The sequence below is a fragment of the Oncorhynchus mykiss genome, chromosome 12, assembly GCF_013265735.2.
Source record: "Oncorhynchus mykiss isolate Arlee chromosome 12, USDA_OmykA_1.1, whole genome shotgun sequence".
Taxonomy (NCBI): Eukaryota; Metazoa; Chordata; class Actinopteri; order Salmoniformes; family Salmonidae; genus Oncorhynchus; species Oncorhynchus mykiss.
In genome coordinates, this window is record NC_048576.1 from 37,510,702 (window position 1) to 37,538,160 (window position 27,459).

Here is a 27,459-nt window from a genome sequence, read left to right on the forward strand (position 1 = left end):
TGTAGAATACGGTTTATTAATCTAACTCCACACAGGCTACTTTTTGGCCGTAGCCCACGCCAAATAAATGAAAGATACCCTATAAAACAACTATGACCTTCTCTTGTGAAGACCATACGTAAGAGAGAGAACAATTTGTAAACATGGTCTTAACTTGCAATCGCCCCGCCACTCCACCAGGATATCCGGCATCAGAGCATTCCCGTGGTTGGCAGATAGCAGGTTGATTGGCGTGTTGGACCCCGCGAACACTGGGTACTGGTAAGTACAACACAACCAACTAATGGCATAACACACAGCTGTCTGGGCGGATCGCTACACTATTTTGGATGCAGCAGTTAGCTAGAATGCTAACGCTCATGTATATATGCTGTAGCTTGTAGCACAAGCTAGCCAAAGAGCCATTTTACTGGTTAAAGTGTTTTTAAAAAAAGTATAATGCAGTTCAATTTGCGATGATGACACACATTATATTAAGCAAGATATTCATAAGAGCCTTAAAATTAAATTATAATCCAAAATTAGTGTGAAATTCACCCATAAGCAACATGTAAATTTTTTTTTTTTTTCTGGCGTTCTATAAGAACTCCCCATTGTTTTGCCACCAATTTGCGCGCACCGCAAAATGGGTCTGTCTTTTGAGCAGGGGTTCTCAACTCTTATTGCCGTGTTAAACACAACTGGGAACTCGGCGATCTCCAACTTCCGTGCGTTCAAAACAGGGAACTCTGGGGAAAAAACAAGCTTCGACTGGGGAAAAAAAATATTTGAACGGTCATTCAAATCGGAATTCAAACTCGGGAACTTGGGCCTCTTTCTAGTGCTGCGACCTGAAGATCACTGAAGTCATAATTTGACCTCGTATTTTTCCAAGTTCCCAGAAGGTTTTGAACGTGGCATAACCCTACGAGGTCTGCAGCCTGCTGGCATTCTGTTCTACCTGATAAATAATTTCACACACCTGATGTCCCGGGTCTAAATCAGTCCCTGATTAGAGGGGAACGATGAAAAATGCAGTGGAACTGGCTTCGAGGTCAACAGTTGAGTTTGAGGGATATAGAGCATATTATCACGTTTGATTTGGGTTACATTATAGCAGAACTTTGTCGTGCTATCTAGAGGGCGCAAATGTTATATTTAGTTTATTATGCATTTACAATCTTGAAAGGTGTGTTGTTTTTGTCGGTTTAAAATCACGGGTTTCATTTGTTAGTCTCGTTTTCAGTGTAACATACGCATAATCGGAATACTTGGAAGTATATAAACTACGAATTAAACGTAGGCTAAGCAACCCATAGGCTATTGTACAGAACACGCTCAGTTGGCGTAACAGTTTGAGGTTATCGTCGTGCGTAACGTGTTTCTTCTCCCTGGAGACATTTCTACTCCAAGCTGCTTTATTGCAATATGTCAGCTAGAGGGCGTTAATGGGAGTACACGCAAAGTAGGTAAAGGGGATTATTATCTCGTACCATACTGTAAATGTCCCTATCAGCTGACACGTACCACCCCTAGGTTGATTACAGTGTTGTCCTGTCATCCCTTACAATCAAACGTGGATGGTGCTTTATCCTTGGTGATTGATTTGAGTTCACCGGATGCACTGGCCACTCACAGACCTGGTGTGTGTGCATGCAGCAGTATGGATCTGACGAGGCTTCCAATGGAGAACGATCGCCGCTCTCTTTCAACATGTCCAGCCCTTTACCCGTGGCTCCTTCACGGTTAAGGGTGTTCGCTCAGGAGAGGCGAGCACTCCCTCATTCGAGAGTAATGGTGTTTTTTTCGGCCGCTAGTGAGGCTGGAAAACCAGGCGATGCAATGTCTAGTGCAGGCTCTGTGAAGGGTGATTTCCGAAAGCTATCCACTCCCGCACCGAACCTAAATCTGGGCAAGTCTCTCAGCACCACGTTAAACGCATCGCCATCTCCAGAGGTGAGGAGATGGGCGTTTGTTGTTGTTTATCCAGGGACATTTGTTACTAAAGGTGCTTAATTAGGATGTGAGTTCAATGGCTATATAAACGTCGCTATCTGTGAGAATCTCTCTTTGCACATTTTCTGTACAATTCAGCATTGATCAGAAAGAAACTGTAAAGACAGATCAGAAAGAAACTGTAAATTATATGGATCCGTCTCCACGGGCAACGTAGGTACGTTCAGTTAGTTTGAACGCTTGCTACGTTGCGTTTGTACTGAACGACAAGTTTCCCCAAAACATTATTGTACGTTCTTGAACAGACTTTGAGCTACGTTTGCTACCGTTTGAGGTGTGGCTTGAAGCAATGAGTTACTTATTTAAAGGCCAGTGGCCATGCTTACAGCGTTCCACACCCCAACCCTGCCCTGTTTTTCAACTGGTCTTCAGTACAGCACTGTTTCCGTTCAGTTGAACGTTCCAGAACGTCAAAACATACTGAACGCTGCCCATGTATTTCTTCTTCCGGTGTTGTCTTTACCATGATTGGTTCACCACCCACACAGAGGGATAGCCAAATTGGCTCTTGTTTTCTGTGACAGCCCCTCACTGGGATTGATCTTTAATCGTGTGAAGGGAAACCCTTGCCGACAGTGTCATGTCTAATGACTGTCACTTTTGATGATGGGCCCAATATGTCTGGTCGATATCTGCCTTGTGATTATAATATTCTTAGCAGTAATCCCATCCTCTTATTGCTGATACCATGGCTAAGGGCTGTGTCCAGGCACTCCGCGATGCGTCATGTGTAAGAACCGCCCTTAGCCGTATTCGCCATATACCACACACCCTCCCTTGTGCCTTATTGCTTAAATTTATATGTAGATGCATACTGAACAACTTTATTTGTATTGGTTTTAAGTCTTTTAATACATTTTATCTTGTTAATAACACATTTATTTGAGATGTCTACTTGATAGCTATGTGTAGGTAGCTAACATTTGTGGGTTTTATTTGTTTAGACACACCTACTCATTCAAGGGTATTTCTTTATTTTTACTATATTCTACATTGTAGAATAATAGTGAAGACATCAAAACTATGAATTAACACATATGGAATCATGTAGTAACCAAAAAAGTGTTAAACAGTGGTCTAAGGCACTGCATCGCAGTGCTAGAGGCATCACAACTGGACGTGATCTGGAGTCCCATAGGGCGGCGCACAATTAGCCCAGCGTCGTCCGGGCTAAGGGAGGGTTTGGCCGGGGTAAGACATCATTGCAAATAAGAATTTGTTCTTAACTGACTTGCCTTGTTCAATAAAAATAATAAACAAATACAAATATATTTTAAATTTGAGTTTCTTCAAAGTATCCACCCTTTTCCTTGATGACAGCTTTACACACTCTTGGCATTCTCTCAACCAGCTTCATGAGGTAGTCACCTGGAATGCATTTCAATTAACAGGTGTGCCTTCTTTAAAGTTCATTTGTGGAATCTCTTTGCTTCTTAATGCATTTGAGACAATCAGTTGTGTTGTGACAAGGTAGGGGTGGTATGCAGAAGATAGCCCTATTTTGTAAAAGACCAAGTCCATATTATGGCAATAACAAATCAAATGAGCAAAGAGAAATGTCAGTCCATCATTACTTTAAGACATGAAGGTCAGTCAATCCAGAACATTTCAAGAACTTTGAAAGTTACTTCAAGTGCAGTCGCAAAAACCATCAAGTGCTATGATGAAACTGGTTCTCATGAGGACTGTCACAGGAAAGGAAGACCTAGAGTTACCTCTGCTGCAGAGGATACGTTCATTAGATTTGCCAGCCTCAGAAATTGCAGCCCAAATAAATGCTTCACATAGTTCAAGTAACAGACACATCTCAACATCAACTGTTAAGAGGAGACTGTGTGAATCAGGCCTTCATGGTTGAATTGCTGAAAAGAAACCACCACTAAAGGACACCAATAATAAGAGACTTCCTTGGGTAAAGAAACACGAGCAATGGACATTAGACCAGTGGAAATCTGTCCATTAGTCTGATGAGTCCAAATTTGAGATTTTTGGTTCTAACCGCTGTATCTTTGTGAGACGCAGAGTAGGTGAACGGATGTTCTCCTCATGTGTGGTTCCCACCGTGAAGAATGGAGCAGGATCTATCATTTGTTTTTCAACAGGACAATGACCTCCAGGCTGTGTAAGGGCTATTTTACCAAGAAGGAGAGTGAAAGAGTGCTTCACCAGATGACCTGGCCTCTACAAATAACCCAGCCTCAACCCAATTGAGATGGTTTGGGATGAGTTGGACCGCAGAGTGAAGGAAAGCAGCTAACAAGTGCTCGGCATATGTGGGAACTCCTTAACCTCACTGGGATATGTGGGACCTGGCCGAAAGCCAGTGAAAATGCAGAGCGCCAAATTCAAATAAATTACTATAAAAATCAAACTTTCATGAAATCACACATGCAAGATAGCAAATTAAAGCTACACTTGTTGTGAATCCAGCCAACATGTCAGATTTCAAAAAGGCTTTTCGGCTAAAGCAAACAATGCTATTATCTGAGGATAGCGCCATAGTAAACAAAGAGAGAGAAGCATATTTCAACCCTGCAGGTGCGACAAAACGCAGAAATAAAAATATAATTCATGCCTTTGACAAGCTTTTTTTGTTGGCACTCCAATATGTCCCATAAACATCACAAATGGTCCTTTTGTTTGATTAATTCCGTCGATATACATCCAAAATGTCCATTTATTTGGCGCGTTTGATCCAGGAAAAACACCGGTTCCAACTTGCGCAACGTGAATACAAAATATCTCAAGTAACCTGTAAACTTTGCCAAAACATTTCAAACTACTTTTGTAATACAACTTTAGGTATTTTTTAACGTAAATAATCGATCAAATTGAAGATGGAATGATCTGTGTTCAATACAGGAGGAAAACAAACTGTAGCTAGCTTTCTGGTGACGCGCCTCTATCTAACAGTACACTTCAAGTTACCCTCGTTCAAGATGGCCATACTTCTTCATTACACAAAGGAAAAACCTCAACCAATTTCAAAAGATGGTTGACATCCAGTGGAAGCGATAGGAACAGCAAGAAGGTCCCTTAGAAATCTGGATTCCCATTGAAAAGAGAGTGAACTAAAAAAAAAACATCTGAATGGTTTGTCCTCAGGGTTCCGCCTGCTAAATAAGTTCTGTTATACTCACAGACATGATTCAAACAGTTTTAGAAACTTCAGAGTGTTTTCTACCCAAATCTACTAAACCTATGCATATCTTATCATCTGGGGATGAGTAGCAGGCAGTTGAATATGGGCATGCATTTCATCCGGACGTGAAAATACTGCCCCCTGTCACCAAGAAGTTAAAGACTATTGTAAAAGCATTCCAGGTGAAGCTGGTTGAGAGAATGCCAAGAGTGTGCAAAGCTGTCATCAAGGCAAAAGGTGGCTACTTTGAAGAATCTAAAATCAATTTTTATTTAACACTTTTTTGGTTACTACATGATTCCATAGTTTTGATTTCTTTCACTATTATTCTACAATGTAGAAAATAGTACTAATAAAGAAAAACCCTTTAATGAGTAGGTGCATCCAAAACTTTGACTGATAGTGTGTGTGTATATATATATATATATATATATATATATATATATATTTATTTATTTATTTATTTGGCTACTGTGAAGCAACTGCAAAGGAATATATTTAAAAAATCTTATTTAACCCTTATTTAACTAGGCAAGTCGGTTAAGAACAAATTCTTATTTACAATGACGGCCGACCCTAACCCGAACGATGCTGGGCAAATTGTGCGCCACCCTATGGGACTCCCAATCATGGCCAGTTGTGATACAGCCTGGAATCGAACTAGCACACTAATAACGCCTCTATCACTGAGATGTGGTGCCTTAGACCACTGTGCAACTCAGGAGCCCCAAGATTAGAGGTGATAGAAGAAAACAAAAGAAAATGACAATAGTTATTTATTGTTGATGAGTTCTATATTTGCACTTGTCACATTTTTAAATGTTTAGTAAAATTGGTCTGATGTTGTTATATAAAAGTATTATTTTTTTTAAATGAATTCATGATTATGGTATCTAATGGAATCCACCTTTTTTTTTAACCAAAATAAAATGTACTGTATTTTATGCACAGACCTTCCAAAATGGATAATGCACTGTCCTGTTTTTTTCCTATCACTCATAGTTTCCTGAGGTAATTTCTCTCAATGTGGGTGGCACCTACTTCACCACCCGTCTGTCCACATTACGGCGCTATGAAGACACCATGCTCGCCTCCATGTTCAGTGGACGCCATCACATCCCACGTGATGCTGAAGGTCGCTTCTTCATTGACCGGGATGGGGCATATTTCAGGTGAGCACTCTTCAAATAGCCTGCAGCAAAACATGCTTATTACATGTTAATAATAGTGAGTGAGCATGCCAGACCCTTATTCTGCAACACTTTTGACAAGAAAGCACCATTAACAGGTTGACTGACAAAATGGTAAGGTGGGCTATCCATGTCTAGACACGGTTGAATGAACAGATGATGAAGGATGGTGGATGCAATTTCAACTCAAAACCGTGTTTGTTTGCATGTTCCTTGTATAGGGACATCCTGAACTTCCTGCGCGAGGGCGAGCTACCTCAGAGGGATCATGTGAGGGCGGTACATAGGGAGGCCCTGTACTATGCTATTGGTCCACTGTTAGACAGCTTGGAGGACACTCAGCCACTCACAGGAGAGAAAGTCCGCCAGGCCTTCCTCGATCTCCTGCCCTACTACAAGGGTAACTGGCACTTTACGTTCACCCGCTAACCCTATTGCATATGGTTGCTTACGTGTGAAGGCCCAGTGCAGTCAAAATCGTTTTTCCTGTGTTGTATCATATTGGACAACAGCTGAGGAAACAAACACTTTAAAAGCGTCAAAAAATGTGATCAGTGTTACTTCCTGATAGTTGCTGGTTGAAAATGCACTACATGGCTAAAAGTATGTGGGACACCCCTTCAAATGAGTGGATTCAGCTATTTCAGCCACACCTGTTGCTGACAGATGTATATAATTGAGCACACAGCCATGCAATCTCCTTAGACAAACATTAGCCTGTACTGACGAGCTCAGTGACTTTCAACGTGGCATCGTCATAGAATGCAACCTTTCCAACAAGTCAGTTCGTCAAATTTCTGTCCTGCTACAGCTGCCTCTGTCAACTTTAAGTGCTGACATTGTGAAGTGGAAACGTCTCGGAGCCACAAAGGCTCAGCCACGAAGTGATAGGCCACACAAGCTCACAGAACGGGACCGCCGAATGCGGAAGTGCATAAAAATCATCTGTCCTCGTTTGCACCACTCACTACCGAGTTCCAAACGGCCTCTGGAAGCAATGTCACCACAATAACTGTTCATCGGGAGCATCAAGAAATGGGTTTCCATGGTCGAGCAGCCACTCACAAGCCTAAGATCACCATCCCAAGCGTCGGCTGGAGTGGTGTAAAGCTCGCCGTCTGGACTCTGGAGCAGTGGAAATGCGTTCTCTGGAGTGATGAATCACGCTTCACCATCTGACAGTCTGGCGGAGCCCTGACCTCAAACCAACTAATGCTCTTGTGGCTGAATGTTCCAACATCTAGTGGAAAGCCTTCCCAGAAGAGTGGAGGCTGTTATAGCAGCAAAGGGGGGACCCACTCCATATTAATGCCCATGATTTTGGAATGAGATGTTCAACGAGCAGGTGTCCACATACTTTTAGCCATGTAGTGTATGTTAGAGAAAGACCCCACTGAATGATTCAGAACGAATTTGTCTTGGTAAAATGTATTTTATAACATAAGGTGATGACAGTTCACTTCCAAAGCGCTCTGCACAGAGTGGGTGTACACACTAGAATATGTTCTATGCAGTTATGAATTCATAAATGCTTTTATGAATGCTTAGCAAATGTTATAATGCTTTTTATGGGTGTAATAGGAGACACCATAAACTCATTACACCCAGGTGGTTCATAGAAACTATTATCTATCTCTTCATCCCCATCTTAGCTTTTTCAAACAGGAAATCTGTGGAATACTGCCTTTGAAACAGACAATGTGTCTCCCACCAGGGGCTGGGTTAGGCCAAGATAGAAGCAGGCAGACAGGCAGATGAGAGACTAGCATGTGATAAATCCTATGCGGATGCTTCTTTCTTTCTATTCCTATCTATCGCACTTTCTCTTTGAGCCTCATCCTCCCAGACTAATTGAATGAATGGGGCTATGGGCACCCACTCTCTGCCATCGTGATGATGCCAGAGAGCGAGAGCACAACTCACTACCGAGTTCCAAATTGACTCTGGAAGCAATGTAACCACAATAACTGTTCGTCGGGAGCTTCAAGAAGTGGGTTTCCATGGTCGAGCAGCCACACACAAGCCTATGATCACCGTACCAAGCGTCGGCTGGAGTGGTGTAAAGCTCGCCGCCTGGACTCTGGAGCAGTGGAAATGCGTTCTCTGGAGTGATGAATCACGCTTCACCATCTGGCAGTCCAACGCACAAATCTGGATTTGGCTGATGCCAGGAGAACCGCTACCTGCCCGAATGCATAGTGCCAACTGTAAAGTTTGGTGGAAGAGGAATAATGGTCTGGGGCTGTTTTTCATGGTTCGGGCTCAGCCCCATAGTTCCAGTGAAGGGAAATCTTAACGCTACAGTGTACAATGACAATGAGTGTTTTTGTCACAACCCAGCTCGTGGGAAGTGACAAAGAGCTCTTATAGGACCCGGGCACAAATAATAATATAATAATAATAATAAATAATTTTGCTCTTTATTTAGCCATCTTGCATATTAAACCTTATTTACTGCACCTGCACCCATTAGGCCACTCCAATTAGTCCCTCACTCAGACCACTCCCAGCCAGTCCTAGCAAAGTTATTGCTTGAGAAATCGTTTTGGGGTAAAAAGCTAATTTTGTTTCTTTTTGAATGGAACCTAGAAATTACTTGATGTTGAGATAAAAATGGCTGCATTGGGCCTTTCAAGTGGCATTGACTATAATAAAGTAGAAATGTGTGAAGTAAATGGAAATGTGTCAATTAACTATTTTGGAAAAGCTTGGACTGGAGTGAAGTAAGTTATCCCTTGTATTGTTTCCAGATAATCTGGAGCGCATCGTGGAGATCGCCAAGCTGCGGGCCATGCAGAGGAAGGCGCGCTTCGCCAAGCTGAAGATCTGCGTGTACAAGGAGGAGATGCCCATCACGCCGTACGAGCGGCCACTCTTCAACTCACTGCGCTTTGAGCGCACGGAGAGCGAGGCCAAACTGTTCGAACACCACTGTGAGGTGGACGTGTCGTTCGGGCCCTGGGAGGCGGTGGCGGATGTTTACGACTTGCTCCACTGCATTGTCAGTGACCTGGCGGAGCGCGGCATCACTGCCGACCAGCAATGCATCGGCGTCTGCGACAAACACCTCATCAACCACTACTACTGCAAGAGGCCAATCTACGAGTTCAAGATCACATGGTGGTAAAGTAAGGGGAAGACAGAACTCTCTCCCCTGCTGTGTTTTTTGTTGTGAGGTGGACTTGTGTTGTAATAGGCTGACTGATCTCCTTCCTGGTCCCTCAGGTTGAGAGATAAATCGGGTTGTCAATGTTATTCCCTCTTTTCAAGAACTGAAACCTATGAAATGCTGAGTTTATAGAAAGGAGCGAGTCGGACAGTTGTTGTTCTGTTTCCTTATTGAATAGTGGTGACCAATGTTTTTTCTTTCTGTTTCTTTTTTTATAAACAGCATTAACCTAGGCTCTCATTGGCTGTTTTATTGTGTTAAACTCTGGGGGTTTTTGTGCTCATCTAAGCTTGTGGACCATCAAGTTTTTCAGAAAAGAGTCAAGTTAATCTCATATTGTGATTACAGTGTTGTCTGTCTCTTTGGTTTAATTCTTATTTATGCTGATATGTTTTCTACGCTTTGCGTTTCTCTGTTAGCCACTTTGATGGTTGCGAGAGAAAGCCTTCACAAATTAACTGGATGCAATTTAGCAAGCTGATGAAATATTTCTCATCTACATGAAGAGTAAATGTCTATTTTTGTTACTGATGCTGGTATTTTCTGTCACTTACTCTCCCATAAACCTTTAGAAGTTCTAGGTTAGAGACACAAGTAAATGTAGATGTTCTTTGCTATACGGTCTGTGATCAGCAAGGCTTTGGAAAGTCATAGACCCAAAGTCAACTAGAGAGTTTAAAATCAAATAGGTTAAAGGGGCATGGGCAAAGTTATTTTACTTCAGTTGCCTCATGAGAGATCCAAGATATTGCTTTTTTTTACTGGAAATTTTTATCTTGCAGTTGAAAATTATGCATCTTCTTTTTGTAAAAATAATTCCTGGTGGTCACCCTACTGCCCCAGAATGTATGTCTCTGAAGGGGTTTCTATAGCAGATGGAACATTGAAATTAGCTGCTAAAGGTAATTTACACTTAAAAAGCTATTGTCAATTTAGCAGATTTTTACGACATATTTGCCATTCAATTATTGAATAATCTTCTTTTGCAGCATGACAGATTAGTCACACAAGTTTCATAGATAATTTTATATGACATATTTCTACTGATTTAAACAAATTCAGCTTAAGTGCCTTTTCTTAAGGGCAACTGTTTCACTTACACTTACATGGAGTTTAAACCAGGAAACCACACTACTTCTAATCAAGGACTGCAGTGACAGTATTGTCACCTCCGTGGGTTCTGTTTTCTTTCTTGTTCCCCATGTTGTTGTTTAGTTATTTAGTGAATATGTATTAGATTTTCAGATGTCATAATATGTCAATTTTAATTACATTTTCATAGAATAGGCTACAAGTTCTAGTTTTAGAGGGATTATGTGCAATTTACTGTTTGTACAGCACCTGTATTTCTGTTGTCAAAAATGTACGTGAATCCATTACTTTGATAGTTTCCAGAAGGTAATACAATTATAACAACACAACACTGTATGTCCAGACGGCTGGGGTTATCCAGTATAGGCTCATTAATGCTTTAAAACAGAACAAACAATAAGGTACGTCAGGTAGATCAAGATGAAGTCTTGTTTTGTGCTATTGATGTGATGTCTCTGACACAATTTGAGTTTTGACTTAGATAATGTGACTGTCTTTTCCTTCTGTTTAACTGTGATTCTAGGACTAGGTTGAGTCATTGACAAAAAGTGTTAAGAGTTGCCACTTTCTTACCGATGGATGTCAATTGATTGGATTTAGTTGATTTTATGAAGCCTGTCACAGATAGAGGCTTCAATCTTTTAAGATTCAAATGCAGGGATGGTTTAGGGTTAAAATAATCCCATTTTATTTATTTATTTCAGCATTTAAAATTTGACTTTATGAACGTTCCAGGCACCTTATTGAAGTTTCTCCCCTGGCTGGTGAATGTCTTTTGCAGATCCCATAGCTGGCCAATGTTGTCTAGGCTGCTCATGGCATGGGAAAGTTGAAAAACAATGCACAGCTAGACCAGTGCCCTACTATTAAGTTTACAAGAGTAATATCTTGCTTTAAAATACATACTGCATTATTTGTTGTAATGCTATGATGTATTGTGCTAATAGTAAGTCGTGTATATTTTTTGTTTTTATAACAAGGTTCAAATACAGTTTGTTTTTGACTGTATAAAATTATCAGTCTCTGTGGTTGTTAATAATGTTATGCAAACAATGTGTCAATGTTTCAAGTTGGCGAATGCAGTACTACCATGAAATGAACCAAGCAACCTAAACTGAAAACATGTGGATGGAGACCCAGACCTGGGATCAGTTGCTGATCTGTCATTGAAACCAAGCTCATCTGTGTCATTCATCAGTGCAACAACTTGGCACTTATCACATTTTTGTGACCACATTTGGCCAGGATGTCATCCCTCCCTCTGCTTCTTGGCAGTTATCTGTGTCTTATTCATCATAAGCCTAATAATAAAGTTGATCTAGCTTCAATATGCATCTCTCTCATATATAACCAAATATTCCACATTGTTGGTATGCTGACTGTTGAATTGGAATGGATGAATGCATGTAGGGTCAGGGGAAAAATATACACAGTATATGAATGTTACTGCACTCCAATCGCTAGGGGTACCATTCCAATTCTCCACCTCTCCTGACAATTCCCAGCCACATAATGCAGGAAAACTGAAATCCGATCACCTTTACTCCACACACAGAGACGCGTACAAAGCTCTCCCTCGCCCTCCATTTGGAAAATCTGACCATAACTCTATACTACTGATTCCTGCTTACAAGCAAAAACTCAAACAGCAAGTACCAGTGACACGCTCAATGCGGAAGTGGTCCGATGAAGTGAATGCCAAGCTACAAGACTGTTTCACTATCACAGACAAATGTATTTCCCGGAACTCATCAGATAGAATTGATGAGTTTACCACATTAGTCACCGGCTTCATTAATAAATAATTGAATGTGGCAGAGCTTGCAAACTGTAACGGATTACAAAGGGAAACCCAGCCACAAGCTGCCCAATGACGTGAGCCTACCAGACAAGCTAAATGCTTTCTATGCTCGCTTCGAGGCAAGCAACATTGAACCATGCGTGAGAGCACGAGCTGTTCCAGACGACTGTGTGATCAAGCTCTCCGTAGCTGATGTGAGTAAAACCTTTAAACAGGTTAACATTCCCAAGGCCGCAGACGGATTACCAGGACACGTATTTAGAGCATGGGCTGACCAGCTGGCAAGTGTCTTCACTGACATTTTCAACCTCTCCCTGATCCCGTCTGTAATACATGCATGTTTCAAGCAGACCACCATAGTCCTTGTGCCAAAAAAATACCAAGGTAACCTGTCTAAATTACTATCCCCCTGTAGCACTGTAACCATTAAATGCTTTGAAAGGCTGGTCATGGCTCACATCAATACTGTCATCCCAGACACCCTGGGCCTACTCCAATTCGCATACCGCCCCAACAGATCCATAGATGACGCAAACTCTATTGACTCCACACTGCCCTTTCCCACTTGGACAAGCGAGAATGCTGTTCATTCACTACAGCTCAGTGTTCAACACCATAGTACCCTCCAAGCTCACACTAAAGTAAGGACCCTGGGACTGAACTCCTCCCTGTGCAGGTGGTGAGGGTAGACAACAACACATGAACACATCCATCACGCTGATCCTTAACATGGGGGCCCCTCGGCCGAGTACTTAGTCCCCCCTGTTCACCCACGACTGCGTGGCCGAGCACGACGTTAAGTTTGCCGACGACACGTCGGTGGTAGGCCTGATCACCGACGACGATGAGACAGCCTATAGGGAGGAGGTCAGACACCTGGCAGTGTGGTGTCAGGACAACAACCTCTCCCTCAACATCAGCAAGAAAAATGAGCGAGGCTGTAGTGGAGCGGGTTGAGAGTTTCAAATTCCTCTGTGCCCACATCGCTAAGAATCTATCATGGTCCAAACATACCAACACAGTTATGAAGAGGGCATGACAAGGCCTCTTCCCCCTCAGAAGGTTGAATAGTTTTGGCATGGGCCCTCAGATCCTCAAACATTTCTACAGCTGCACCTTTGAGAGCATCTTGACTGGCTGCATCACCGCTTGGCATCCGGTAGTGCGGATGGCCCAATATATCACGGGGGCTGAGGTCCCTGCCCTCCAGGACCTAAATACCAGGGGGTGTCAGAGGAAGGCCCTAAAAATGGTAAAAGACCCCAGCCACCCAAGTCATAGACTGTTCTCTCTGCTACCGCACGGCAAGTGGTACCGATGCACCAAGTCTGGAACCAACAGGACCCTGAACAGCTTCTACCCCCAAGCCATAAGGCTATTAAATAGTTAACCAAATAGCGACACTGATTATCTGCAATGACCCTTTTTGCACTAACTTTTTTGATTTATCACATTCGCTGCTGCTACGGTTTACTATCCATCACTTTATTCCTAGTTATATGTACATATCTACCTCAATTACCTCTTCACATCGACTCAGTACTTGTACTCCTTGTATATAGCCAAGTTATCATTACTCATTTTGTATCTATTATTATTTATTATTATGTGTTTTATTTTTCTGTTCTTTCTCTGTCTTTTTCTCTGCATAGTCCACACCTGTTGTTTAAGAAGCATGTGACCAATAACCAATAACGTTTGAAAATGTTATTGATTTGATTTTGTCCCGGCAGCCACATTAAGCCTTCCGGTTTTCGATTTTTGCCTTAAAAATAAAAGTCTGCGGTAAAACGCTATGTGTATGATACAACATCTATATTTTTTGCAACTTTGCATAGTGCATAATGTTACAAATATGTAAAACAATTATAACTACTGGGGGAAATCTAAACGCAAGAGAATTACTACTACTATAATATTTTAAGGTGGAGCACATTGAGAAATGGTTGGAGCTTGAGTAAATGAATGTAAAGAACACAGCCAACTGGTAAAAAAAACATGACAATTAAAAAAAAAATCAAAACCTGGGTCCAGTGTACTCACTAGAGTCTAACTTGTCCTGGTGAGCACATCGCTATTTTACGAGGCAATAATACGTCACACAATCACAAAAAAACGAAACCACATCCCTGCTGCTTTCAGTCCAAAACCCTGTCCAAGTTGCAAACATTTTGATGAATTGCGACCGTGATAATCGTTGATCGGCTATAGGCATTGGGGTGATACTAACCTATAGCACTATGATCTTACTAGTGTACTGCCGGAAAACATTCATATATATATATAGGCTGCAGACATTTAAATCAACCCAAAGCCTGCATTAGGTGCCAAAACATGCACCAGGTCAAGCGTTTTGGATAGACAAATATTTGTCTATCCAAAACGCTTGACCTGGTGCATGTTTTGGATAGACAAATATTTGTCTATCCAAAACGCTTGACCTGGTGCATGTTTTGGCACCTAATGCAGGCTTTGGGTTGATTTAAATGTCTGCAGCCTGCTCACAATCAATACTATAACGTAGGTAATTTACACGCCAGTCAGTTGTTTCCATTGTTTCTTTGAAGCAGTTAGCTTTTCACCTAACACCTGCTAGGGCAAGACAAGAGTGCAAGTCTGTGGAATTGTGTTTAAATTCACACAGTAAACTCAATAGTTTAAAAAGCTAATATAGTTAATTCATTGTTTTGGCATTTAGATATAGTCCTAAATTAGTCAGTCAGCAGAGTTAAAGTGACAGTACAGAAGTATGATTTAGACATGAGTTCCCCGACCTCACAGCCTACGAGTAAGTGCTGTTACCGAGTCTTGCTGTTCTGGCCTTGGTGGACCTCATCTGCTACTTTAAAGAGAGAGGCTTGAAGAGGGGATTGGCTATTTGGTTTTCTAGGGATTTAAATTATTATACTGGACCCTGGTTTTATGGACACACGATCGATGGGTTTGCGTTTACAGTGCAATATTTGTACCGTAGTGTCTAATGGCTCCATTTGAAGTCGTTTGACGTTATTTGTCAGGCCAAATGCATGTTTTGGCACAGGTCAAGGCTGGCCTTGGGCTGATTTAAATGTGTGAAAAGCACAACTGGCTAATCATTAGATTAATCTAGGTCGTTAACAGGTATGGCAGTTCATCATTGTTTACATTGTTTGTCTTTGAAGTAACTAATCACCTATCGGCCGACAGTGTATTGAATTGCAGTGAATGGAGTGGGTGGAGTAAAACGTGTTGCTGGGCATTAAATAATGATCATATATAGATTCTACAGACCCTAGTGAGTAATCCCAACCCCACGTTTACTTTGGCACCTATAATAGTTTTCTATCTATAAGTATTTTGTGTATTGCACATGGGGCATTTATTTGACCGTGAAACATGTTTTAAAACCCACATTTAATGTTGCTTAAATATGAACAAATATGAATCCTTGTTAATGTTTAGACAATTTTTTAAATATATCATGAATAAATACAGGTTAATTACACTTTTTCTACTATTACACGTGGGACTTTTATTTTGAGAATTTTCAAAATTCCGTGACACTGAAGTACTTTTTTAGTGTTGCTGACAAGACGCTGATCCCAGCCGCACAGTCAGTGGCTACTGAAGAAGGTGTCTCGTCCTCTGAAAAAGGTGAGATTGAAGCCTTATAAAGTTAGTTCTTGACCAGTTATCTAAGGCATGTTTGCAACCACCAACATGTAAGTACGCATTTACTAACTTTAGATTGCTAGCTAGCTAGACATAAAGCTACTACACTGTTAGTTAGCATGCTAACACATATAGAACAAGTCTGGATACGGTAGTAAGGTCAGTTAATAAACATATTTTTAGTTATACATATGTACAGTAGCACGGTGGTTAGTTGCCTAGCCAGCTAGCTGTTTATTGTTATCAATGGGTTGTTGGCACGTTGTTTGACAAAATCTAACGCTTTATGCCGAAACCCTATTTATGTTTGTTGTAACCTGTAACGTTACACGCTCCCCCGTCTCCGGCTTATCTTGTGTATTTTTGGTTGTTGCAGGCGTCATACATGATAACGTCAGCTAAATAACCAGCCAAGCTCCTGTTATGTTGATGGCTTAGCTAGTAGCTACAATCTGTCATATACAGGTGAGGTATCCACCTCCTGCTCGAGGGGGGCTCAACCAGGGTTTAACCTAATATACTGACGGTCTTGTTTTGAGTGCACATACACACTCATAGTCCTCAAGCTGCAGCCTGCAGGTGAATGGTTTCTTTGTTTTGGAGGACAAGCTGGCCTACCTCAATTTCATCTGGGGAAATTTCCAGTGACCTGGAGTTAAATGGCAAAATCAATAATCAGGAGCCACAACATGATGTACATGATCTGCACACTGTAGACAGGCTACACACAAACTGCACATGACATACAGCTTTTAATAAAGGGATATTCTATTTGGTTGGTGAAGTACGTTGATGGCATTGCAGTGAGATGTATTATTTTATTCAAAGTCACTCCATATAGTTTTAGTCACTGCCAGGAAAGCTTTCTGGTGATTAACAATAGCAAGTAAACCATCTCAAATATAGGCTAGGCACCATTGTCCCCATGGGTCGTTCCATGTCATTTCAGCAATCCATTACACCCACCATCTGATTGTTCTAAAATCATTTCTGTATTTAGAAACAGATCCGATTAGCGTTCTTGCAACACTATTTTGTTGAAATATACTTTGATCTCAGAGAAATTAAGCTAATTGATTACATACATTATTATTTACAGAATTCATATAATACCCAATAAATATAGTGCCTAACATCCAATTTGACCATTTTTTTTTCGAACAATGAGTAAGACCGAAGAAAATGGTCAAAAGCCAACCACAGACCCCTCCCCCCACGGCAAACCCACCCCAACAGTAAGTATACAGTACCAGTTCTCTATGTCTGACAAATAGTATGGAGCTGTGGCTCGGATTATTGTTTCTTCATCCTATGTAATGTATTTTTTTGTGAATTTGGGTCCTTAATAACACCTGAAACAGCACCATCTAGTGGTCCAAACCTGGTAATATTAGGATGTAGGATGGAACATAAATTACTAAATTCAACAAAAAAAGAATAGTCCCTTTTTCAGGACCCTGTCTTTCAAAGATAATTACTAAAAATCCAAATAACTTTACAGATCTATATTGTAAAGGGCTTAAACACTGTTTCTCATCCCTGTTCAATGATCCATAAATAATTAATGAACATGCACCTGTGGAACGGTCGTTAAGACACTAACAGCTTACACATGGTAGGCAATTAAGGTCAGAGTTATGAAAATTTAGGACACTAAAGAGGCCTTTCTACTGACTCTGAAAAACACCAAAAGAAAGATGGCCAGGGTCCCTGATCATCTGCGTGAACGTGCCTTAGGCATGCTGCAAGGAGGTGCTGTTTGAATGAATGTTTACGCGCCTGCTTCTGCCTACCACCGCTCAGTCAGATACTTAGATACTTGTATGCTTGTATGCTCAGTCAGATTATATGCAACGCAGGACACGCTAGATAATATCTAGTAATATCATCAACCATGTGTAGTTAACTAGTGATTATGATTGATTGTTTTTTACAAGATAAGTTTAATGCTAGCTAGCAACTTACCTTGGCTTACTGCATTAGCGTAACAGGCAGTCAGTCTCCTTGTGGAGTGCAAGGAGAGAAAGGCAGGTCGTTATTGCGTTGGACTAGTTAACTGTAAGGTTGCAAGATTGGATCCCCCGAGCTGACAAGGTTAAAATCTGTCGTTCTGGCCCTGAACAAGGCAGTTAACCCACCGTTCCTAGGCCGTCATTGAAAATAATAATGTGTTCTTAACTGACTTTCCTAGTAAAATAAAGGTATAAAATAAAACAAATGTTTTTAAATTAAACATATTATTATTATTTATTATTATTATATTATTACGTATTATTATTATTATTTAAAAGTGCTCTTCACTGAGGAGTCGCGGTTTTGTCTCACCAGGGGTGATTGTCGGATTTGCATTAACCGTCGAAGGAATGAGCGTTACACTGGAGGAGCGTTACACCGGAGGACCGTCAGGGTCTGGGGGCGGTGTGTCACGGCATCATCGGACTGAGCTTGTTGTCATTGCAGGCAATCTCAACGCTGTGCGTTACAGGGAAGACCTTCTCCTCCCTCATGTGGTTCCCTTCCTGCATTCTCATCCTGACATGACCCTCCAGCATGACAATGCCACCAGCCATACTGCTCGTTCTGTGCTTGATTTCCTGCAAGGCAGGAATGTCAGTGTTCTGCCATGACCAGCGAAGAGCCCGAATCTCAATCCCATTGAGCATGTCTGGGACCCCCCCAGAAATGACCGGGAACTTGCAGGTGTCTTGGTGGAAGAGTGTGGTAACATCTCACAGCAAGAACTGGCAAATCTGGTGCAGTCTATGAGGAGGAGATGCACCTCAGTACTTAATGCAGCTGATGGCCACACCTGATACTGACTGTTACTTTTGATTTTGAATCCCCCTTTGTTCAGGGACACATTATTCCATTTCACATGTCTGTGGAACTTGTTCAGTTTATGTCTCAGTTGTTGAATGTTATGTTCTTACAAATATTTACACATGTTAAGTTTGCTGAAAAGAAACGCAGTTGACTGTGAGAGGACGTTTCATTTTTTGCTGAGTTTAGTTTCTCGGAACGGGGACGACGACGACATCACTGAATTCGCTGGGCATACATTACATTGGATGAAGAAACAATACTCAAAGCTGCAGCTTCATACTACTTGTCAGACATGGAGATCTGATACTATTTACTCGTTGTTGGGGTGGGATTGATGTGGGGGTCCGTGGATGGCTTTTGACCATTTCCTTGGGATTCCTCATGTCTAACTCATTGTTAGAAAAATTTTAGTCCAAGTCACATTGGATACTATATTTATTGAATATTAAATGAATCCCATAAATGAAAATGGCCAATTTTGGGTGCAATCAATTAGAATGTGAAAAATTAAGCTATTTCAACAAAATAATTTCAGAATGCTAATTTAATCTGTTTATAACAACGGCAACCATTTCTGAACAATCTGAGATGATGGCTGGCAATCCTCTTTCTTGTGCTTTTTGAGGTGGTACAACCCCCACCTAAACCTTATGTGTTTGCTGTGGTAGAGCTAAGCTGATGCCCAACCCTAACCTCTGTTTTTACAACAATCAGCTAAGGCTACAGGGGATGTAGGTTACGCTCAGCACAGTTTAGCATACTTTTTGAATCCCAATGCAGTGAGCTTGGGAAGCACCTCCATGTCTCCTTCCACTATAATGTGTGTAAAGTTGACCACACAGTGAGTCTTGTTGTCCACGGTGTATATGGGGTTGGAAACATTCACGTGAATTGTTAGCTTCAGGCTGCATTCTCTTTAGCCTAGTCCCTATCTTTGTTCCTGACCACATTGTGTTCTCTGAGCTCACACAGCAGTGTCAGCAGCATCACACTGAAATATTGATGCTGTGTCTGTTTTCTGCTGTGTAGTGATGGGTCCTGTTACCTACAAGTCACTCTCTATTGCTGTATGTGCATATTATACTGGGCAGTACTGGATATGGCCCCCCTGTAACAAGTCACCTTGTTCCTCCATAGGTAGGGTTGCAAAGGGTCGGAAACTTTCTCTTGTGGAATATTTTGGTTAAACTATCCGCAATTCAATGGAATTGCAACCCTCTGCATGCAGAGTGCATTCTTCCATCACATGTACAGCTGATTGTCAAGATCTTGCACACTAATGAGATGCTATTGAGCCCACACGACTACACTGTGTGAGCCAAGGACTACATGCTTTCTGGTAAGTTTTGATTACAATGCTAGGTGGGGTGAATATATTTTATATTAACTAGTAAATAGTAGCCTACAGCAAAGTGTGTTTAAATCGTTTCTAACTTGTTAACAATTTCTGCTAGTTAGTTTTTGATACCATGTGTTTTAGCTTGTTTGAGCCTGCTAACTGAGTGTTAATTCACCTGTTTCCTTACATGTTTCAATTTAAAACATTTGTCTTTAGTGATGCACCGATATCACATTTTTGGCCAATACCGATATTTTCCTTGCCAAAAAAAACTATACCGATGACCGATATTTAAAATTGTTTCGTTCTTTTAAGCAGTCTAGTACAGTTAAATAGTTAACACACAGATGCAGCGGTTTAAGGGACTGCATCTCAGTGCAAGGGGCGTCTCTACAGTCCCTGGTTCGTATCCAGGCTCTATCACATCTGGCTGTGATTGGGATTCTCATAGGGCGGCACACAATTGGCCAAGCATCGTCCAGGTTTGGCCGGGGTAGGCCATCATTGTAAATTACGATTTTTTTCTTAACTAACTTGCCTGTCACGGTCGTCCTCCTCTTCATCTGAAGAGGAGAGGCGAGAAGGATCGGAGGACCAAAATGCGGCGTGATATGGGTTCATGTTGAATGTTTAATTAAAGAAAGAACTGGACACTGAAACACTATACAAAAACAGTAAACAAAATAACAACCGTGACGCTAATGCGAGCTGCGCTGAAACAAGCCATCAACATAGACAATCACCCACAAACAAACAGTGCAACCCAGGCTACCTAAGTATGATTCTCAATCAGAGACAACTAATGACACCTGCCTCTGATTGAGAACCATACTAGGCCGAAACATAGAAATGCCCCAAAACATAGAAAAACAAACATAGACTGCCCACCCAACTCACGCCCTGACCATACTAAATAAATACAAAACAAAGAAAATAAAGGTCAGAACGTGACATTGCCTAGTTATATAAAGGTTACACACACACCACACTGACCCAAAAATTATTAGGTTGACATTTGCGTATGTCCCCATTACCAGTAAAAAAAACATCAAACTATTTCTGTTACTTGCTGTGCTGTTTCTTCAGTCGTTAAATTCTCAACCAGGATTTCTATGGAACGCCGTTTGGGTCTTTTCGTGTCAAAAAAGATGCTTGTTAAATAACACTCTTTGACGTGTCAAATAAGCTTGTTGACCAATCAGGATCTGAATATGACTGCACGTCATATAATAATTTAACGCGTTCATTAAACACGTTCCTAAATTGGGTAGTTATTACACTATCACTCGTATTTCATATGTCACGTATCACGTATTTCATATGTAACGATTCATCGATATGTATGCTATAATGCTGGTAAAGTTGTCTTGCAGGTGCTGGTCATAAAAAAGCGAGCTAGCTCATGGATACAAACAATGTTCTTCTCCAAAAACATAGCAAACCGACATCTGTTTCAGTAACTATATAGCTAGGTGTCATCGTCTAAAATAACCCTAATTTACAAGACGGTTCTTATTTGATTAATGGTGATCGGACCAATCTATGTGAAGCTAGCCACAATAAGGATTAGCCACAATAGTGGACTTTGCGGTTAGCAAGCTAAGCCTAGCTACCCCAGAAGTTGCAGTTAAACAAATTATGCTTTATTACACATCGTTCGTGGCTGGTGTTGGCTTGTTTACAGACTTTTTTGTACAGCTTTGACAGTGCTACTGTATCTTTTTTGACACGCAAAGACCCAAATGGAATTCCACGCTATTACTGTGTAACTCAGGTAGAGCAACATCTGAAAAATAGCTCACTTGGTAGTGTGTACCGGCACTTGACCAGTCAACGAAAGCCAACATCACCCACGACAGAGAACGGTTGATTGTTAAGGGCAATTAATTCCATTATCTTGGTTTTAATTGATTTTGCCTTTGAGTTGTCTCGTTGACATTTTCTTACTCTTTCAAATGACTGCTGCTCGAAAACAATGGATACACTATACAAGAGAGCAAAGGAAATGGTTAGGTATGTGGAGTGTCATCATGTTATAGCAGCAATCTACCTCACCAAACAAAGTGAGAAGAATAAGAGCACCACATTGAAGCTGCCCAGCAACACCCGTTGGTGTGGTGTTGTCATCATGTTTGACAGTCTCCTGGAGGGGGAGGATTCTCCCAAGAAATGGCCATATCAGTCTGCCGATATGGACAGCCCCATCAAGAGGATCCTCCTGGATGATGTATTTTGGGAGAGAGTGGTAAGCAGCCTGAAACTCCTGAAACCTATAGCAGTAGCCATTGCACAGATTGAGGGAGACAATGCCATCCTGTCTGATGTTCAGACTCTGCTTGCAGATGTAAGAGAAGAATTCCATACTGCCCTGCCCACGTCACTGTTGCTCCAAGCAGAGGAAACTGCAGTTCTGAAAAACATCAAAAAGTATGAAGACTTCTACCTGAAGCCCATACACGCCGCAGCGTACATGTTGGACCCCAAGTATGCTGGCAAGAGCATCCTGTCTGGTGCAGAGATCATGGCTTATGGTGTCATCACTACAGTGTCTCACCACCTTGGCCTGGATGAGGGCAAGGTTCTTGGCAGTCTGCCGAAGTATACTTCCAAGCAAGGGCTTTGGAATGGAGATGCAATATGGCAGTCGTGCCAACATATCTCATCAGCCACCTGGAGCGCAACTGGGCCTTGTTTGGGAACACACACGCAACAGGCTGACCAATACAAGGGTTGACAAATTGGTGGCCATCTGGACAAATTTGAGGATTTTTGAGCCTGACAATGAGCCATCCTCAACAAGATTGGAAAGTGATGAGTCTGATGTTCAAGAGGTGGACATTGAGGAGGTCCAGGGAGAAGACATAAACGCCTGAGAGGAAGACAACCAAAGCTTTAGTTTCTAGACTGTCATTTTACAGATTTATGTTAAATGTTTTTTGGGAGATGCGATGGATCATTGGGGATTATTCAATTTTCCCTTTTGTTGTTCAGTGAAATCATCTCGTGTGAAGAGTCAACTCATTTAATTAAAGTTAAATTTGTAACTGAATTGTTTTTTTGTTTTTTTTCTATTGGAAGGATTTAATCATTTGCAATTATGTCTACTTATGATAAGGTTAAAGGTTTATGTTTCTGTCTCCATATGATATGGTAAATATATCAAATTTTTAAAAAACAACATCTCCATTCTAAATGATATTAATATTAATTTGCATTGATTCCCATATATTCCCAAGGAAAGTTCCCACCTCTGAATATTCCCTAAAATGTGCAACCCTATCCATAATGCATGGGGTTGATTATTATTATTTTTTTGTCCAGGAATGGAGCTTGTTTGATTGGAGAGCAGTTCTTAGGTCTGAATGTTCTCAGTGTTTCTGGGCAGGATTGGCTTGTGTCCGGACGTGCCTCCTTCCTGCTGGAACATCAGGGGTCTGTGGGGGGGATTCATCTTGTATGTTTAGTTAAATGTGGAAAAGCCCATGGACTTGAATAAGTGTGTGTAAACCTCAATTCTATCCAAAAACTGCATTGACTGATTGCTTGTCAAAACTGTGGCCATGCAAGCCTTATTTAGAGAAGGTGGTAAAGGTGTAAGAGAAAAAAACAACCTATAACTATAGGCCTAGCTCAATGTCCCAGATGGTCTCAGTGTTCCTCAATTTCATTGGTGTGTGAACAACACTAAAAATGTCATCTTTTCCCACCAGCCAGCTCTTATAAGTTCCCTCCAGCCAGGCAGCTAGATGAGTCAGCGGAAGGAGCGCCGCGGGATCCACGTGGACCAGTCAGAGCTGCACTGCAACAAGGGCTGCGGTTACTATGGCAATGCCGCCTGGCAGGGCCTGTGCTCCAAGTGCTGGCGGGAGGAGTACCAGCGGGCCCGGCAGAAGCAGATCCAGGAGGACTGGGCCCTAGCTGAGAAGTAAGGAAGGAACACTCCTAGTCCTGGATCAATGGGTCTCAAACTGGGGGTGGGGTGTGATGATGGAGGGGTCCATAGATAGTTGGTGGGATGACGTAGGATGAAATGTAGGCCCACTTGTGAAACGTTCTAATCAATTGCGATGTGTTGTCAGTGCTGTGGCGCATTCCTTCCTCAGTGGCAGGGTAGATACTTTTACATCACAAAGTTTCATGTGGGATGCCTCACTATGTTGGAATGTCAACATTCGACCCCAGGTCACTGGCCAGCAGAGTTAACAGGCAAGCTGGTTTGTCTTATCCACATGGTATTCTACTGTAGCAGAGGATATGTGCCTATAAGTATTCACCCACTTGGATTTCTTAACATTTATCGTGTTATAAAGTGGGATTCAAATTAATTTGTCATTTTTGTCAACGATCTACACACAATCTATTTTCAAAGTGGAAGAAAAGTTATAATTTTGTTTAAAGATTAATGAAAAATAAAACTCGAATATACCTTGATTAAATAAGAATTCACTCCCCTGAGTCAATACATGTTAGAACACCTTTGGCAGTGATTAAATCTGTGAGTCTTTTTGGGTAAGTCTCTTAAAAGCGGAAGGTGCTCCCAAGTGGCACAGCAGTGTAAGGCTCTGCATCTCAGTGCAAGAGGCGTCACTGCAGTACCTGGTTCGAATCCAGGCTGCATCACAGCCGGCTGTGATTGGGAGTCCCATAGGGCGGCGCACAATTGGCCCTTCCGGGTTTGAACGTGGTCAAGGTGTTGGGGATCATTGCTAGACAGCCATTTTTAGGTCTTGCCATAGATTTGCGAGCAGATTAAAGTCAACTGTAACTTGGCCACTCAGGAACATTCACCGTCTTCTTGGTAAGCAACAAGAGTGTAGATTTAGCCTTGAGTTTTTGGTTATTGTCCTGCTGAAAGGTAAATGCGTCTCCCAGTGTCTGTTGGAAAGCAGACTAAACCAGGACTTCCTTTAGGATTTTGTCTGTGCTTTGCTCTATTCTGTTTATTTTTATCCTAACAAAAATCCTTAGTCCTTGCCGATGACAAGCTTACCCGTAACATGATGAGGCCACCATCATGCTTGAAAATATGAGGTGGGACTTATGATGTATTGGATTTGCCCCAAACATAACGCTTTGTATTCAGGACACAAAGGTCAATTCTAAAATCATAATTCCACTTTGACATTATGGGGTATTGTGTGTATGCCAGTGACCATAAATCTACATTTAATCCATTTTAAATTCAGGCTGTAACAACACGAGCTCATGTTGTGAACGTATCTATATGTATAAAACAACATCATGGGTAACTCATCTTTGATTTTGTGGGACCAAGGCACACATGAATAGAATCAACCTGCATACATCGATATTTAATACAGATATTCAAATATGATTACATTTGAACTCATAATAAGCTTTTGACCTTTTCAACTGCTCTATTGAATATATCAAATGTTTCTTTGGCTATTCACACGAGCTATGGAGAACTCTAGTGAAAGAACGTCAAGGACGTTTTGTAGCCAATGAGTTATGCTGAGCTTATGTGGAGGCTTCCATCTGGTCACTAACATCCTTTTTTGCTGCAGTCAGTTCAGACAACCATACTCGTTTGTGTGGTACTGTGAGAGTCAGTGAAGAGTCATCATTCACCAATAATATATTGGGGAGATGGGAACACCAACTATGCTCGATAGAGACCTGTCAAACGGGGGTAGTCCCACATCATATGCATGTAAGTTCCAATATTTATTAGAGAATACATACAACAGACAATTTGGAATAGGAGCACATTTAAATTGGCAACTTTTCCGTGGAGTCAAATAAAACATGTCAATTAATTTGTAGTGTATTAGTTGATGATTTCAAATTTTGGGAAGACTTTAGGATATTCAGAAAGTTTATGAATACTTTGTTCAGACCATGATAGGTTTTCCCTCCCAAAGGTAGGGAGTTATTTCTAAATATTGGTGTTTGGCTATGCCATTGCACTTCTCAATTACCAAGTTTTTCAATTTGTTGCCAGGTCTGTATTGAGTGGTTGATGATTGGTCCAAACTGATTACGGCAAAACTTAGGAGATAAAGAAGAGAATTATACATCTTTCAATGTAAATGATGACATTATATTTTCCTCTATTTCCAACCAAGGAAGACCTTGTATCTTGATCAAACAATTTCTTAAGTGTGCTGGAGCACAAGAGACAAAGCATATAACTTGAAGTCGGGTAAACCTAGACCCCCAAAACATTTGGGTTGCTGGAGTGTAGTCATTTTAATTCTGGGATGTTTCCCTTTCCATATAAAATCATATATTTTCCCAGTACCCGAATGGCGTGTGCAAAGGAAACATGCTACCAAAGAAATGTAGTCTAGGCAAGACATTCATTCTGACTATTGAAATTCGACCTGATGAAGGTTAGATTAAACCGTTTGCTGTAATTGCAGTTGTGACTGGTTTGTAGTTCTTCTAAAAAAAAATTATCTAGAGGGAAAAATGTTTTAATTTTTTCAATTTCGTGGTATCAAATTGGTAGTTATCGCTGCAAATCCTGTACAGACTCGGGAGAGGCGAAGGTCGAGAGCCGTGTGTCCTCCGAAACTCAACCCAGCCAAGCCGCACTGGTTCTTGACACAATTCCTGCTTAACCCGGAAGCCAGCCACACCAATGTGTCGGAGGAAGCACCTTGCGACCGTGTCAGCGTGCATTGCCGCCAGGCCCGCCACAGGGGCCGCTAGTGCGCGGTTAGACAAGAACATCTCTGCCGGCAAAACTCTTCCCTAACCAGGACAACGCTGGGCCAATTGTGCGCCGCCCCATGTTTTTTTCCCACTAATGGCTCCAATGATAGGGCAAATAGGAGGCTGGACAGCCTTGACGAGTTCCCCGTTAGAAGGTGAATTGTGAGGAGCATTGGATACCCGTCAAGACCATTGCATAGAGGGTACTGTAAATTATTTTTAACATGGTTATAAACATTTAGCCAAATCCATATGATGGGTTCGGATTTCTAAACTTTAAATGTTGTCAATCATCAGTTACACTAGACATGAGGAGTGCCATAGTCTAGGGTCTACACCAGAAGTTAATGGTTATCTGTAGGAGGAATGTATATGGTGGATGCATTTAAGCTCGGAATGTTTTTTTTTTTTTATTTAACCTTGATTTAACTAAGCAAGTCAGTTAAGAACAAATTCTTATTTACAATGACAACCTACCAAAAGACAAAAGGCCTGCGGGGACTGGGATTAAAAATGTAAAAAATAAATATAAGACTAAACACACATCATGACAAGAGACGACACTACATAAAGAGA

The 27,459-nt window shown here is 41.4% G+C and overlaps 2 protein-coding genes across 7 annotated transcripts in view; both read left to right on the top strand.

The window, feature by feature from the left end:
• The first annotated feature begins 902 nt into the window (after nucleotides 1-902).
• LOC110537541 (BTB/POZ domain-containing protein KCTD7) lies at nucleotides 903-11,916 on the top strand. The gene is made up of 4 exons (XM_021623656.2): nucleotides 903-1,935; nucleotides 6,140-6,309; nucleotides 6,549-6,727; nucleotides 9,078-11,916. The coding sequence occupies exons 1-4, from the start codon at nucleotides 1,633-1,635 to the stop codon at nucleotides 9,452-9,454; spliced, it is 1,029 nt and encodes a 342-aa protein (XP_021479331.1). The 5' UTR covers nucleotides 903-1,632; the 3' UTR covers nucleotides 9,455-11,916.
• A 4,026-nt stretch (nucleotides 11,917-15,942) lies between these two features.
• The window catches only part of rabgef1 (RAB guanine nucleotide exchange factor (GEF) 1), a 32,844-nt gene continuing 21,327 nt past the window's right edge, over nucleotides 15,943-27,459 (top strand). For 2 of the 6 annotated variants that reach the window (XR_005034961.1, XM_021623661.2), the window contains exons 1-2: nucleotides 15,943-16,022; nucleotides 23,913-24,127. Coding sequence is in view for 4 of the 6 variants with exons in the window: in XM_021623661.2 (XP_021479336.1) it covers nucleotides 23,949-24,127 (179 nt within the window). In the remaining 2 variants the exon portion in view is untranslated. Of the gene's footprint in view, nucleotides 16,091-20,141; nucleotides 20,203-23,912; nucleotides 24,128-27,459 lie in introns of those variants that run through there. The other 4 variants (XM_021623662.2, XM_036937501.1, XM_021623663.2 and 1 more) reach the window with 4 other exon arrangements.

What these genes read in the sequence shown, in the direction of transcription:
- LOC110537541 (XM_021623656.2), top strand. Translation starts at nt 1,633, where the DNA reads ATGCAGCAGTATGGATCTGACGAGGCTTCCAATGGAGAACGATCGCCG. An exon ending in CGGGATGGGGCATATTTCAG is followed by an intron (nt 6,310 to 6,548) that starts GTGAGCACTCTT and finishes TTCCTTGTATAG; the next exon opens with GGACATCCTGAACTTCCTGC. An exon ending in TCTCCTGCCCTACTACAAGG is followed by an intron (nt 6,728 to 9,077) that starts GTAACTGGCACT and finishes TATTGTTTCCAG; the next exon opens with ATAATCTGGAGCGCATCGTG.